The following is a 15,746-nucleotide window of genomic DNA, read 5'->3' on the forward strand; positions in this document are numbered from 1 at the left end:
TATATCTTGACATTCCATGTGGATATATGTGTGTATGTGGTTTTTTTTTTAATGTTTTCTGAAACATTTCATTTTTCCTTTATTGTATTGGAAAACTTTTTTTTTTTTGCTGTTATTTTGTTCTTTAGATATAGAAGGCTAGGAGAATGATTGACCTAGAGAGGTATCCTTTCTTAGTATCTTTTTCTTATTGAGAAGTAGAGGTATAAAAGGTGAGATCTAATGCATATATAGAGTGAATTAACATTTTTCTAATGATCCTTCCCCTTCTTTCTACTCTAGCCCTGAAAACCTCTCCCTGGGGCATTGCAGTAACTTTCTAATTGGTTTCTCTGTCTCAAGTGTCTCCCTTCTCCAATTCATCCTCTACTCAACTTCCAAAGTGATATTCCAAAAGCACTCCCACCCCCAGCTTAAAAAGCTGCAGTGATTCCCCATTGCCTTTAAGATAACAAACTCCTTCATTTTTCATTTTAAGCCTGCCATAATCTCACCGTAACTTATGTTTCTGTCCCTCTATGTTCCAGCAAAACTGCCCCATTTCTTCTTCTTCTTTATGTATGTCATTCCTTTGCCTATCTTCCTGCCTTTGAGTGGGCTGTCTCTCATGGCCGAGATGTACTCCCGCCTTACCTCTTAGAATAACTCACTTCCTTCCAAGTTTGGTTTAAGTGGCATCTCCTAAATGAAGACTTCTTGATCACCCCAATGTTAGTGCCCCTCCAAATTTCTGGTTGTGTGTGTGCATTTTATATTTACTTATATAAGAACATTTTACTTCCTCTGATAGAAGAACTTTAAAGGGATGGAGGAATGTTTCATTTTAGTTCCTCTTTCTCTAGCACCTAGCAATGTCTGGCATTTAGATGCTTAATAAATACCTGTCGATTGACTGTTTGGGATTTTACTTTCCCTTCTCAGTGGGGTAGTTTAGTGGAAAGAGTTCAAATCTGACCTGGCCACCAAACTGTGAATTTACCTAAATGAGCCTCACTTTCTTTATCTGTAAAATGGTGGGATGTTTGGACTAGACGAAGTAGATCATTTAGCTCTAAATCTATGATTCTATGATCTGCTGATCTGCATGATATTTGGGGTGACATTTTTCTTTGAATTAAACCTGAAATTCTCTTCCCCATCTTCCCCTCCTCTCACCCTCCCCACCCCAGGCCACTGCTTGGAAAAGGGGGGAAATGCAGTTTTTGGCATCCTGAATTGGATCTTAGAATGCATTCGCTCACATAAACAATGTTAAAAATGATGGTTTTCTCTTTCTCTTTCACTTCCCTCTACCTAGCCCTGGAAATTCATTTGTGCATTTATAAAGTCTTTCAAACACTTCCTTACTTTATCAATTCTTGTAATTACAAAAGGGGAAAATTTGAATAATCACAAGTGTCTATAATACCTAACATACTTTTAAGTTCTAAGCCTGAGATTTCAAATGGATTTAACATCTGAATAGGTTTTATCCATATGTGAGCAAATGAGTTAACATATGTAAAGTGCTTTGCAAGCTTTAAAGTGTAATATAAATGCTATTATTATTATTATATGATTTTTGGTGTGTGACAAAGGGGAAGATATTTCCTTTAAGTGTTGTGGAAAAATCACTGAACTTAAGATTAGGAGACCAAGGTCCTATTACCGGCCCTGCCAAGGGTTAAGTGTGTGATTCTGAACCTCTCTGGGTCTCAGTTTTCTTATCTGTAAAATGATGGTGTCCTATTAGACAATTATTAAGGTCCCTGACATCTTTAATATTCTATGATATTTGTATAGTGTCAGGTAGTGTGCCAGTACGCTACCAAATAATGAATGCTAATGTGAATTTAGTTTTCATTAGACCTAATTTAGAGTATATACTGTGTGCTCTTCTCATGTGAATATTTTGAAAATAATTTATATTTGTTAATATTTCTATCATAGTTGATTAGCTTTCTTATCGAAGTCTTCTCTGCTGCAGCTCCTCATTGTAACAATGGTCTGCTCATTCCTTCCTCGCCCTACAGGGTGAATACTTACATCTCCTTGTGGAAAATAGATACAGAACCATAGATTTTGAGCTGGGAGTGACTTCGGAAATCTATTTTGACCTCTTTATTAAAAAAAAAAAGGTTCTTGGTCTAGACCTGTGATTTCACCTGGGGAGAAAGCTCTGTCACTATTACAGAACCACACCTTACCTATAACTTACATCTTAGTGAGTTGCCTGGGCCCCTGAAAGCTTAAATAAGGTAACTATAGTACACAGTCAGCATATGTCAGAGCAGGACTTGATGCTATGTCTTCCTTACTCCAGGACCAGCCCTTTCTCCATTATGTCACACTCCAAACCACCTCGTCTTATTGACCAGAAACTGTGGCTCAGAGATGATGTGAGGTGACCAAGTTTGCACAGGTTTTCTCTTTGGCTCCCACAAATGCCCTTTCCTTTGTGCAAGTCCCAAAGAATTCTTTGTGCTATCACATTGTCAGAGCATTCCTAAGTCAGGAAATTATTGCTTTGATCACTCAGTCAACAATGTGGATTGGATGCCGTTGTGTCCAGATCATTTTGTAGTATTGAAAAGTTAAAAGTGGGATGCTCCAAGCTAAAACTATATAGTCATTCTATGATGTTCACCTTTCTCAAAGTTGTGTTCAGTTATGTCCAACTCTTTGTGAGCCCATTTGGGGTTTTCTTAGCAAAGATGCTAAAGTGGTTTGCCATTTCCTTCTCCAGCTTATTTTACAGATGAGGAACTTAGGCAGAGTTAAGTGACTTGCCCAGGGTCACACAGCTAGTAAGTGTCTGAGGCCAGATTTGAACTCAGGTAGAGGAGTCTTCCGGATTCCAAGCCCTGTGCTCTATCCATTGCACCATCTAGCTGCCCCTCTCAAAGTTTAGTCTCACCCAAACAGAAGCCTCTAGCACTTTTGCCTATTACTTTCACAAATGATAGTTTAGAAACTCAAAAAGAAGTTTTCCTATGAGGCTAACATTTTATCTCTAACATTAAATAAATGGCATTATAGCAAAGCAGTTTGGTTTTGATTCACTGAACAGATGACACCACAGGTCCATGAAGAATTTACAAATGTTATTGACATAACTATTTCTAGTTTATGGTGCGGTTCTGCAGTCCTTACGTAGACTGGACACTCAATAACAATAGTCCAGAACTGCAAAGGTAGGGCTATCATTTCCCATGTTAGAGAAAATGAAGGTGTTATTACACCTAGAATCACAGAATATTAGTCCCTAGAAGCCATCTACTCTGACTCCCCCACTTAATTTGTGAGGAAACTGAGTCCCACAGAGGGGCATGATTGGTAGTGCCATGGTCCAGTATCTGGGTTTGCTCCTCTTAGAGTACACAATTTTTTTTCTTCAATAGACACAAACCCAGATTTTTTTCTTGTTGCAAATTCATTCATTATAAGTTTTGGGATGATTCTTCTCTCTACTCCATGCATGTAGTGCACCATTAAATCTTTCTCCCTCTCTTGGCTTGGATGCTTTTCCCAGTGAATTTAATCCTGATCTTTCCATCCACCTTTCTGTCAGCTTCATAGGGGAAGGTGTAAGAAAATATCATCATTCACAATGAGGCCTCATGATTGGACTAAAATAATTTTTGGGTTCCTACATGTTGAATTGTTTACTTATGCCAGTGGGTTTTCTTCTCCTCTCTGTCATGCCTGATAGTAAGTTATCTCTTTTTCCCCAAAAAATTACATTCAGGATCATCCGGACAAAGGTACAGCAGCCACCCAACCAGCAGGTCCCAGCTTCCAGTCACAGCATAGGTAAGAAGAACTTTTCTTTCTTTTTTTTTTAAAGATTAAAAAAAGGAATCAAAATATTCTAAAGAACTTTTAATCATTCTTATGGACAGATAATTCTACATAAAACAGTTCAGCACACGTACTAATGCACCTTCTTTGTCATTCTCCAAGGGCTGAACATGGTAAATGAATTTTATAAATACTGCTAAAAGGTTTTGAATTTTACTGATTATTATGATAAATAGCTTTCACCATGAGACAGAAAATTGAAATCTAAGCCAAAAAAAAAAAAGAAACACACTAATGGGGGTCTATAGAATGTCAGATAATTAAAGTAATAAATCAAGAAAGGAATACTTATTCATAACATTTTCTGCATCATTAGTCAGTAAGTAGTTTTGAATGTGTTTTTTTCTTCTATCAACCAACCATTCCATAATTCTTTGTGCACTTGCAGTCTTGAGTGAAGAGGTAGCAAAACTTTTCAAACTTTCTTTTCCTTTCTTCTTCCAACCTAATTTAGATGCAGGCTGACTGCATTCAGTGAGGACTGATCATTTTTTGATGGGCTTCAGAGGCCTTTGCAGGTTAAGATTGAGGAACATTGATTAAGGAATGGGATCGTTATTAGTGTGGGGCCATATTGGTGTGACTTTGTTGTCTCAGAGTCACCTTCTCTCCAACTCCTGTGAGAGAAAAATAGTTTTCCTTCATTTTAAATAAATCCAAATGAGACAAAAAGGACGTCTTAAAAAATATTTGTTTTCTAGGAGGGTCAATAATATGTTTGTGTAAACAGGCAGTAAGTAAGAAACCAAATTTGTTCTCCTTTCTGGGTCAGTACAAAGCAAAAACCTGGTCCATTCTTAATCTGGATCTTTGAATGCTTAAATTCTCCACCTTTATCAGCTCTGCTTTAATTGGAGTATATTTGGGATGATATCTAGTGGAAGTCCTTCCAGCTGTGAAAAAAGAATTGAGTTGCCTGCTAAGAGATCCTGGTTGGGACTCTACTCCAGGCTCCCAACTGTTACAGTTGGTACAATACAGGAAATGCAGTTTGTGGGTTGTTCTAAAGACAGCTGTTAAAATTTGTTTTTGCTATTGGTTCAGAATCAGGGGTGGGGAATCTGCAGCAACATGTGGCCTTCTAGGTCCTGGGGTGCAGCCTTTTGACTGAGTCCAAGTTTTACAGAACAAATCCTTTTATACCAATACCTTCTACCAAAACAACATGTTTTGTCATGGGATCTCAAAGCACTTTCCAAGTGCTGGTTTGTCTCTGGCCAGCAGTAGTGGGAACACAAAAATAGTCTTGGGAGTGATTGATGGGTGTCAATGAGGTGATCCCATTGAGTTTCTGATGATGCAGGGAATGGTTTCTGGAGCCAGTGAAGGTATGGGGTTTTGGTGATCTCTATTGTCAGGGGCATACCCAAGTCAGTGGCGTTTCTCACTATTATAGGTATTCCCCTATGTCTGATGTGTTAAATCTCTTGGGAACAGAATGAAGTTGATGTTGGCAATTATTTTGTCTATTTAGGCTGTGTAGACAGCCAATTCAGATGTTGAGGATCTTCTCTCCACCCTCCTGTCAGGTCCATTACTCCCTCCCTCCAACTATTGATGGGTGGGTAGAATGCATGAAACTGAAGAAGGCGGAATGTCATAGTGGATTGTGGGGGTAGAATGCTGGACTTGGAGTCAGGAAGTCCTGGGTTCAAATCTCACCTCTGACACTTGTGAGCTGTGTAATAATAACTAACACTTATTTGGTTAAATGCAATAAATGTTTTATGTGTTATCTGCAACATTAGACAGACCTGTAAGTTCACTGGTATAGAGATCTATGAATCTTCCTGTGCAGATTGGTATGTGGTGTGCAACTTGGTGAGTAATCTGGGGGCACTGAGAGGTTGCTATTTGCCCGGGGTTACATATCCAGTGTGTGTCAGAGGTCAGACTTGAACCCAGATTTTCACGACTCTGAGATCAGCTCTCTATTCCCTTTAATATTGTGCTGCTTCTCAAAAAAAAGTAAAATTATAGGGTCCTATATACTTATCTCAGCATTGTAAGAGGCAAATGTCATTTCAGCTATGTTACAAGACATAGAAATTGGTTTGAAAAAGGATAAGATGTAGAAGGGCTAATTTATCATTCCTGCACAACACAACAGGCCATTCCCTGGTACTTGAAAGCCTTAGGAAATAGTTTTTGGTATCACGTATCCATTAAACTTCCTTTTAAAAATCTTCCTTGGCACTTAGAAAAAGATACTTTATACAATGTGGACTATCAGTACTATTTCATGGCACCTGAATGATATTCAAACTGCTGTGTCAGATTATTTTTGTATGACCCTGGGCAAGTCAATTAACTCTGTTTGACTCAGTTTCCTCATCTGTAAAATGAGCTAGAGAAGGAAATGGCAAACTACTCCATATCTTGGCTAAGAAAACTCCAAATGGGGCCACGAAGAGGGATATGACTGAAATGGCTGGAAAACAGCATTGGCAGTTTATAAGATCAGAGATCACTTACATAGAGCTCAAAAGTAGCCCAGTGGCCTTCCAGCCCAACCCTCTCTCTTTCCCGCTGAGGATAGTAAGGCCTACAGAGACTAAGTGACTGTGCTTAAGGTTACTCAGGCAGTAAGTATAAGCATTGGGATTTGAACCCATGTTTCCTAACTCCAGAACCTGTGCTCTCTCCACAGTATGACATTGCCTCCCTCTAGTGTCTGACACTGACAAAGACTTTATTTCACCTTTTCCATTCCAAACAAGATACTTAAATACTGTCCCTGGAAGAGTGACAAGTCAACAAACATTTATTATTATTTATATTATAATGACATGGATTATTCATATTTATTTATATATCATATGTTTATAATAATATATCTTATAATTATGATAATCATAGTATAATATAATGTAATTATTATTTTAAGTACTCATTAGGTACCAGGCACTGCACTACACTCAAAAGATAGAACCTGTCCTCAAGGAGCTTACATTCGAATAGAGGAAAGACAATATATAGATAGAAGATGAAAAGGGGATTAGGGAGGGTGAAAGAAAGAAGGTACTGAAGGGATCATGGTGGAGAAAGGAGTGCTGAGAGTCAGGAGCAGAATTGGAAAGGAATGAAGGAATGAACATGAATGACCTGGCACTTCTTTAAAATGAAGGTTCCAGGAGGAACTGACCAATCCGAGGAAGGGCTGAAGAGGCAAGCAAATTGGCCTTTTGTCCTTTCATTCCTATGGTACATTAATGTAATTTGACTGGCCTATGGGCAAATTTACCCTTTAAAATAGAAACAATGTTCCAGGTCTGTCAGGAAAAGCAGGATTGTAAACAGTCAGATTATATAGCCAATGTATACTGTGATTCTTAGTGCAATGGAAGCTCTGTGTTGGGAGGGTCTTAGAATCATATATAGAATGTCAATACTAGAACTGGAAGGAACTTTAGCATTCATCTGGCCCCTACACTTTATTTTTAAAAATGAGGAAATAGAGACCCAGAGAGGTGAGATGTCTTGACCAAAGTCACATAGCAAGTGGCAGTCAGCATTTGAACTCAATTCTCTGGTTCCTCAGTCCAATGTTCTTTCCACTATTAAGAATGTTAAAATTAGAGGTGGAAGTAAGTTATATAGATGGAAAAAAACCCACCCCTTGATTTTGAACATGTGAATCCAGGATATCATCAGTGTCAGGCACTCCCTCCAGTGGTTCAGAGCACAACTTCTGCATGCTTTCTCATTCTGTTCAGAAGTTCACTGACCACAAGAAAGGAATACAATAGATCTAGAGCTGGAAGGGACCTGAGTGGCCATTGGGTCCAACCCTTTCATTTTGCAGATGAGGGAACTAGGATGCAGAGAAGGTAAGTGACTTGCCCAAGGTCACACAGCTAGTAAATGACAGAGCCAGGATCTTAATTACTTAAGTCCTCTGACTTCAAATCCTTCTCATTTTCCTCCATACCATAGTGCTGGTTCACATCATCTGTAAATGCTACATAAAAAATCCACCCAACGAATTGCTATCCTTGCTCTGGTTCTTTAAAAATAAACACACAAAAGTGTACAAGTTTATGCACAAAGGCTCAATGAGAATGTGATGTCACAAGATTGTGCAAACTCAAAGGAAACCCTGCCTTCCCTGCCCCCCCCCATGTCATGTTTGTAGTTTTGCCTATTAGAATCAGGGTAATCTCTTAATCTCTAAAGGGGAGCAAGACAAAGCCAGCTCCTTGGCACTCCACTCCCAGTTCCTTTCCCCTAACATTATCATCCAGGTGAAACAAGGTTTACAGGGAGTATGGAGAACCTCTTTGCAAAATGGAAGAAGAGATATCTTTGTCACAAAAGGAAGAGCATGCAGCAGAGGGCAAGATTGGTTTATCGTCCTCAGTTAGTCCCAGTCCTGCCTGGGTGCGACTGAGGTGGATCAGGGGAGATTTGAGGGGGGAGATAGGAATATCTGCTGATTGCATTGATTACCTGTAGATGAGAACCTCATCTACATATTTTACCACTCAGCCTTTGGCACTAACTCCTTCCCCTCAGGCTGCTTAAGATACCTATTCTCCATGGTAGGCATCTGGGGCAAATCTCTTTGGTTTGCCGGACTTGCTCAGTTTATTTATCCAAGTTATTTCTTTCAAGGTCTAGGGCAAGGGAAACAAGATGGCTAGTTCGTAGTGACCATGATGCTTAGAGTGCTAGACTAAGCTGTCTCTAAGGGACCCTGCAGCTCTAGATTTTATGAACCTCTCTCGTATCCTTATTTTTGTGACGATTTGACTTTATTTCAGTCTCCACAGGCTCTGTGACCCAAGTGTCTTCAGCAAGCACCGATTCTGCTGGCTCCTCCTACTCCATTAGTGGAATTCTGGGAATTACATCTCCTAGCGCTGAAACCAACAAACGCAAAAGAGAGGAAGGTAAATGATAATTGTTTCTGGGGCACTGCTACAAGTAGTGACTCCAAAGCAGTGGCTTCAGGACCTAGGCTTATCACATCAGAGTCACAATCTGAGTTCTCAGCCATGCACATTGCAATGCAATCACCCTCTTTCGAATTTGCAGTGTGTTTTTGTGTATATGCAATTATACCTGCACCAGGAAAATATGAGTGATTCATCCACCTTTGAACACACTGGTGATAGTCTCCAATTAACAATTTCTAGTAAGGGCAAAGATGTAAATTGTAATGGAAAAACTTCCTTTTTCATTTGATTGAATATATTAACACATGAATAGGGACAGAGTCTCCTTTCCTGTTTAAAAGATAATGCTTTGAGGAATTAGGTAAAAAGCACCTAGAGGTTATGGTGACACTTTAGTATGAGAAGAGATGTTTCTAGGTACAAGTATTAACACATTGTTAACTATCCTGGAGGTTTCATATTCTTTTAGTTCAGGAAAGAATGGAAATTCCCAATTCATGAGTAGCATTGTTCATTATTACTCTTGCAAAATATGGCACTAGTCTTTTTTTAAGGCTTGGATGGGGTCAGTTCATAGAGGTCTCAGTGTTGGTATCATCAGTCTTGCGGCAGCTACTAGAACAGAAGGGGTGCCAAGTAGTAATGGACTGGGGAGAGCTTTAGAAAATGTTCAACAAAGTCTTGTTAGAGACTTTTAGGGGAAACAGTTCATTTCTCTGAAAAAGTGGGAGTGAAGGAACATTTTCAATTTCTTTTAAAACAAATTAAATTCCTTTAAAGAAGTGCTGCTAAAGAAAAGTCATTATTTTCAGGAATACGGGAGAGGGAACCCCTTACTATCATATAGAGGCGTAGGCTCATTTATGACTGATGTTGATAATAATAATAACCCTCTATTCATAGCTTGTAAGTAATTTTTTTAATCCTGTGATTTCATCAGTGTGGGAGAACTCCCAGCATGGACATGCCATCCACCAAATCAGATTGGCAACTAGTCTGTAATTTAGAAGCCTCCTTGGGTCACTTCCAGTAACTTGCCTATCGTCATCTAGTTATTCCATATCAGAGACAGAACTCTCTAACTCCAAGGCCAGTCCTCTATCCACCTCTCATCCATTCCTTCATGATGTCAGCATCGATTTTCAAACTCCCTTGTTCATTTAAAAAAAAATAATCTATGCTACTGCCATGGAGCAAGTAGGATCCCATGTCTCAAAGAGAGCTGGCCACCTCAACTAAGGTTTTTTTTTTCCCCCTCTCTTGATAAGACAGGCAGCTCTAATTGACAGTAATGGGATTGAGAAAAGAAATAACTCCTTGGGAGTTAGTAAAACCTTAGTCAGGAAAAGGGGGAAAAAAAACGTAGGGTAGTTTGAAAGCTGAAAGCAGTGTGACTGAAATCTTGATTCAATTATCCTGCTCTTCAGTTCAATTCCCTTTCCAGAATATATGTAAGGAATGTATACGCACACACACACATGCTTAAGTACTTAAGATCAATAACTAGGAAACTGAGTCTACAATGACAGCAGGTTGCTCTGCATTGTGAGTGGTGCTGGGGAGTTGCTCAGTGCTGTGAAGTGTATTCATGACTTTTGGTGGCTTCCTCTCTTCTCTTTTACTTTTTAACAGATGTCACTAGTCTTTAACCCAGTGGGTTGCTTGCATGGTAGCAACAGGGGCAAACCAAACCAGACAGCCTCAATTGGTTAATATGGCTGAAGGTGTCATTTTTTCTCTCCTGTTGTAATAGGGACTAAGAACAGATGTGTCTTAGTAGGGGATCGGTTGCTCCCACTAACAGTGGAAGGACATGTGATGAGAGGCTGACACAGAGGCAGGGGGTGCGTCGGCAGCAAGTTTTGAAGGCAGACTTGGATTGTGACCCACAAACAGGCAGACACATAGATAATGGTCGCACAGCTGTGGCTTGCAGGTTGGGGGGATTATAGCTTGTAATGGTTTTCGGCAAGAGAGGTTGTTGCTCCGCAGGACGTAGGCACAATCTTCAGAGTATGTCAAGGTGAATGGGGGCAATCAGTCCCTTCCCCCCTCCAAATTTTGTACCCTGCGAAAAAGCTCTGTGCTCCCCTTTCAGTGAAGAAATGAAACAACACATGCTTCGGTGTCCTTGTTTTACTTTCTTTCAGAACATAACAAGGATTCAGGCTTGCAAGTGGCCCATTCTTAATGAGGAGAAGAACTGTCTTTGGCCATTCTCTGCTCCCTCCTTTCTGCTATCTTCTCCTCTCCCCCACATGTGCTTTTCATTTTCTTCAGGGAGCTTGTGTTCTCCAGACTTGCGCAGTCCCACACTGATGGAAAGCAAAGGTGTCTAAGGGGGAAGAGCACGTGACTGATCAGTCTTTGTACTTTTATACCTTAGGACCAAAATTCTTAAGCTGACCTCTGAGAACTTGTTGTGAGGCAATTGGGGTTAAGCCCACTTGCCCAGGGTTATACAGCTAGTAAGTGTCACCTAATCTGAGGCTACATTTGAACTCAGGTCCTCCTGACTCCAGGGCTGGTGGGAGAACCTCTTCTTAAAAAAATATTTTGATAACCATATTTCACTTAATAGTATTTTATTTTTTCCCAATTACATGTAAAGATAGTTTTCGACATTCACTTTTTAAAGATTTTGAGTTTTACATTTTTTTCTTCCTCCCTCCCCTCTCCCCTCCCCAAGATGGCAAGCACTTTGGTATAGGTATACATGTACAATCATATTAAACATAATGATAACTGTATTTCAATAGAATTGCTTTTCTTTATAATGCTATTTTATTCTATACATTTGAAAACATTTTTTCTGAGGAGGAGTCCATGGGCTTCACCAGACTGCCTAAGGGGTCCAGAACAGAAAAAATGATTAAGAACCACTGCTTTGGGAGTCCATTGTGAGAGTGGTAGACTGTGGGCCTGTAAGTCCGTGGTTATGCCACCAGTGAGTTGTGGGCCTCAGTTTTCCTCATGTACAAAATGGAGAAGACCAAAACGATTACTGAAGTCCATTGAAGTTATAACATCGCATGATTCTATGAATTTATGTTTCTATGTATGAGGGCTGGCCAGAGAGGCAGACAGCTCAGGGTTTTAGGAACTCAGTCTGTGACAGTTTAAACATTAATGTTGAATGAACATTCAGTGTGGGCATATTTCCCACTGATGACCTGGGTAGAGAAAAGAGCCCTGGAAGGAGAATAAAGAACTAGCTAGTTAATTTAATAATAATAATAATAATAATTAATAATAATGATGATGATTATGATGATGATAATGATAACAACCATCCCCATTTATCTAGCACTACTATGTGCCAAGCATGGTGCTAGACACCTTACAATTATTATCTCATTTCATCCTCACATTGGTTTTGGTCTGGAGATGACTTTGGGTTTTGGGGGGCTATGTGCAAGGTCTGGCAGGTCTTAAAAAACTGGGATGATTTTGAGTTCAGGCTGATTGGTCACTCTATCCTTTTTTTTTTTTTGGAAGGGGGAAGGAAAGGCAATCGGGCTTAAGTGACTTGCCCAAGGTCACACAGTTTAGTAACTGTCAAGTGTCTGAGACTAGATTTGAGCTCAGGTCCTCCTGACTCCAGGGCCAGCGCTCTATTCTCTAGGCTACATAGCTGCCCCTCACTCTATCTTTTCTGAAGATTAGTTTAACTATGTTTGATCAAGGGATAAATATCTGTGGCCATAATAACACATGAAAGTCAGTTCTTAAGAAGTATTAAATGGTTATGTGTTAGGTATGTGTGCTAAGTACTAGAGATAACAAAGAATCATAAAAACAGTCCCTGCCCTCAAGGAGCATACATTCTAATAGGGAGGCACGATCTTCAGAGCACGTCAAGGTGAATGGAGGCAATCAGTCCCTTTCCACCTCCAAATTTTGTACCCTAGGGGAGACAATGTATAAATAACTAGGCGCTATCTAACCACCTTGTCTATAGAGGGGAAGAATGGTTTGGATTCACAGGGGCTTTTAGGCTTTGGAGGTTTTTTTTTTTTAAACTCATTTGCTGAGCAAGGAAATATCACTTGCTTTGGGATTAGGGTGAGATCACAAGGAAAGCCTTCATGAAGTAAAAGGCCCAAACATCTAGAGGAGGGGGAGGTGGCATGTTTCCCTCACAGACACAGGGCAATAGCAGTGGTGATAGGAATGGAGCAGTTGATGATGGCAGCTCAGCAGTTCCGTCCTTAATCCTGTACTTCTAGGGAGATTCAGCAAATGAAAGCTGAAGGGGCAAGGAGCAAGGTATAAAATAGGTTTTTTATAGTGGCTGCTCACTCAGGAGGTTGGAAGGCTGAGAAAAAGCAGGTATTCTCCATAGAACAGGAAGGAACCAGTGGTCCTTGTCTCCTTCCCCTGCCTTACTTCAGCTCAGTAAGCCTAGAACCCCTTTCTGAATATTTTCTTTTATTCTACTACAGACCGCTAATCTCATTTCTCTGACTGATCTCTCATTTCTCATCGACACCTGTGGTTGACTCCAACAGCTGTGCATTTCCTCATGTCCCTTTGCTTGTGGCGTGAGGGTTTGGGGAACAGTATCCTAACCCATGACTGAAATGTCAACCTTAACTTGCTGTAATCAGAGAATTTCCTTGTCTCTAACCAGGGGCATAATCATGAAGGGTGAATGTGTTTTGTGACTACAGTCCCAAGGGCAGAGTTATTATGAATGTAGGCTTTCAAGTCTGCTGCCATCGAACCATGAGACTCTTCTCTTTTTTTATCAAGTAATTCTAGTGTCTAATTCACTAAAAGTAGCATGGCCCTTGGGCGCCATGGCTATACAAGCTATATACAGAGTAGATGGAAGACAATCACAGTAGCAATGATAACTAACATTTATGTAGTGCTTACTATGTGCCAAGCACTGTGTCTTATCTCACTGGATCCTCACAACAACCCTGGGAGGTTGGTGCTGTTACCATCCCTATTTTATAGACGAGGAAACTAAGGCAAACAGAAGTTAGGTGACTTGTCTAGAGTTACCCTGCTAGTAAGAGTCTGGCCTGAGCAGGGAAGGCACTAGCAGTTAGGGGGCACTAGGAAAGACCTTCAGCAGAATATGGGATTTGAGCTGTGAAGGAGGCCAGAGAGGAATCAAGATGTGGAGGTGAAGGAGAAGGAGAAGAATGTTCCGGGCATGGGATACAGGCAGTGCAGAGAGGAGGAGCGCATCAACCAATGTAATTGAATCATAGATTTCATGGAAGGGAATATAAGAAGACTGGAAAGGTAGGAAGGGGCCAAGTTATAAAGAGCTTTGAATGCCAGAGGAGTTTATATCTGATGCTGAGGCTCATGGGGGATGAGGGTAGTGATGTGGTCAGACCTATGTTTCGGAAATATTTCCTTGACAGATGAATGAAGGATGGATTGGAGTGGAGAAAGACTTGAGGCAGAAAGATTAAAGGTTAGGAATTAAGAGTTAGTTGGATATTGAAGTAATCCAGGTGGGAGGGGATGAGGGCCTGAACTAGGTTTGTGGCTGAATAAGTGGAGAGAAGATAATGTTTATGAGAAATGTGGAAGTTAAAAACAAGGATACAGAAGATTGCAGAATGCCTTGGTTGAAGGCAGACATGTACAAATGAAACCATGGATTTTTAAAACATTGAATAAGTAAGGTGGGATTAATAATGATATCTTGAATTGATATAGCACCAAATACTCTTCAACAAAGCATCGGCACTATGATAGAGTGCTGGACTTGGAGGGAGGAAGATAGACTCAAATCTCATTGTTGGTACTAATTGAGTGACCCTGGGAAAATCACTTAACCATTGGGAATCTTAGGTAACTCCCTAGAACTTACCTATTAAAGTTACAGATGAATCGTGATCTGTACAGGTAGGCAGGTTTCCCACACTGGGAATCCCCCATGCTGATGGATTATTCTTGTATCTACCTTTCAAAACACTTTCGCCTCAGTTGTCTCGTCTGAGCCTCACAAGAGAGAGGCAAAGTGTAGTGGTGAGTTGGTAAAGAGCCGGTCACAGGAATTTTAGAGATGTGCATTCAAGTTTTGTCTATGACACAAAATGTCTGTGGCAGCTTGGACACATCATTCAATCTCTCTGTGCCCTAGGCAACTCTCTAAAGATTAAAAACTATAGTATAGTTGCTGGTTTTTATTGGCAGAAGAAAAAACTAAACATGTTACTGTGATGTAGATGGAGCACAAATAAAGAAGGAGAGCCTCTTTAATTGTTCAGGGTAATGCAACTGCTACATGGGGCTTAGGATGTGGGCTTAGTCAGGCTTAGAATGTGGGACTCCTCACTGCTGTGTCCTTTACACTAATTTCAAGAAGATGTAAGGTTTTAAAAAAAGTGGCGAAGTTCATAGTTGGTGAGTGGATCACTTCGGTGGCATATGAAGCACATAGAACTAGGTGATGGGGCTAATCTTGGGCTGGGTACGGATCTCTATATAATCTATTGGGCCTCTTTGGCAGCAACACCATCTGAATTAGTTCCAGGTCTGAATTACAGGATATTTGCAAGAGAATATGTTTTTATGAACTTTTCAGTAGCTCAGTCTAACTGCTAACAGTGGCAGACGGGGATCTATAGGAAGGAATGACTGGTAATTAGCCAATCAATTTTTTTTTATGTTAAGGAGGAACTTGTAACCTGCCAGAAAACAGTTTATCCTTTTGGGTAGATAAATGTCCTTCTGCAGTCTTGCTTACACAATTTATTTGATTAGGAAACTCTTTTTACCCTCCATAACTAAAAGTAAACCAGTCTGTCCCTGTCAAAATTATCACAAATTCTAAATCAGCAGAATCTGAATTGATGAGGCTTTGCTGTATCTAGCCAGGAGTGAAAGGAAGAGTTTAATTTCCTTCTGTGAAATCTAAGGAAGAGTGGAGACCTTGAAAAACTACTCCTGAGAGATGGCTGATGGAACTGAGAAATAACATTTTAATAAGCTATTGCGCAAACTGTGTTGACTGCTAGCTGGCCTCGCTTCCTTTGG

At 40.2% G+C, this 15,746-nt stretch overlaps 1 protein-coding gene across 1 annotated transcript in view; it reads left to right on the forward strand.

Annotated features, from left to right (window-relative positions):
• PAX5 (paired box 5) overlaps positions 1–15,746 on the forward strand; it is a 326,813-nt gene that overhangs the window by 15,195 nt on the left and 295,872 nt on the right. Inside the window, exons 4-5 of the mRNA XM_036765702.1 lie at positions 3,728–3,792; positions 8,604–8,732. Coding sequence (XP_036621597.1) covers positions 3,728–3,792; positions 8,604–8,732 — 194 coding nt within the window. The remainder of the gene's footprint in view (positions 1–3,727; positions 3,793–8,603; positions 8,733–15,746) is intronic.

Source organism: Trichosurus vulpecula, chromosome 1 (assembly GCF_011100635.1).
Source record: "Trichosurus vulpecula isolate mTriVul1 chromosome 1, mTriVul1.pri, whole genome shotgun sequence".
NCBI classification, from domain to species: Eukaryota; Metazoa; Chordata; class Mammalia; order Diprotodontia; family Phalangeridae; genus Trichosurus; species Trichosurus vulpecula.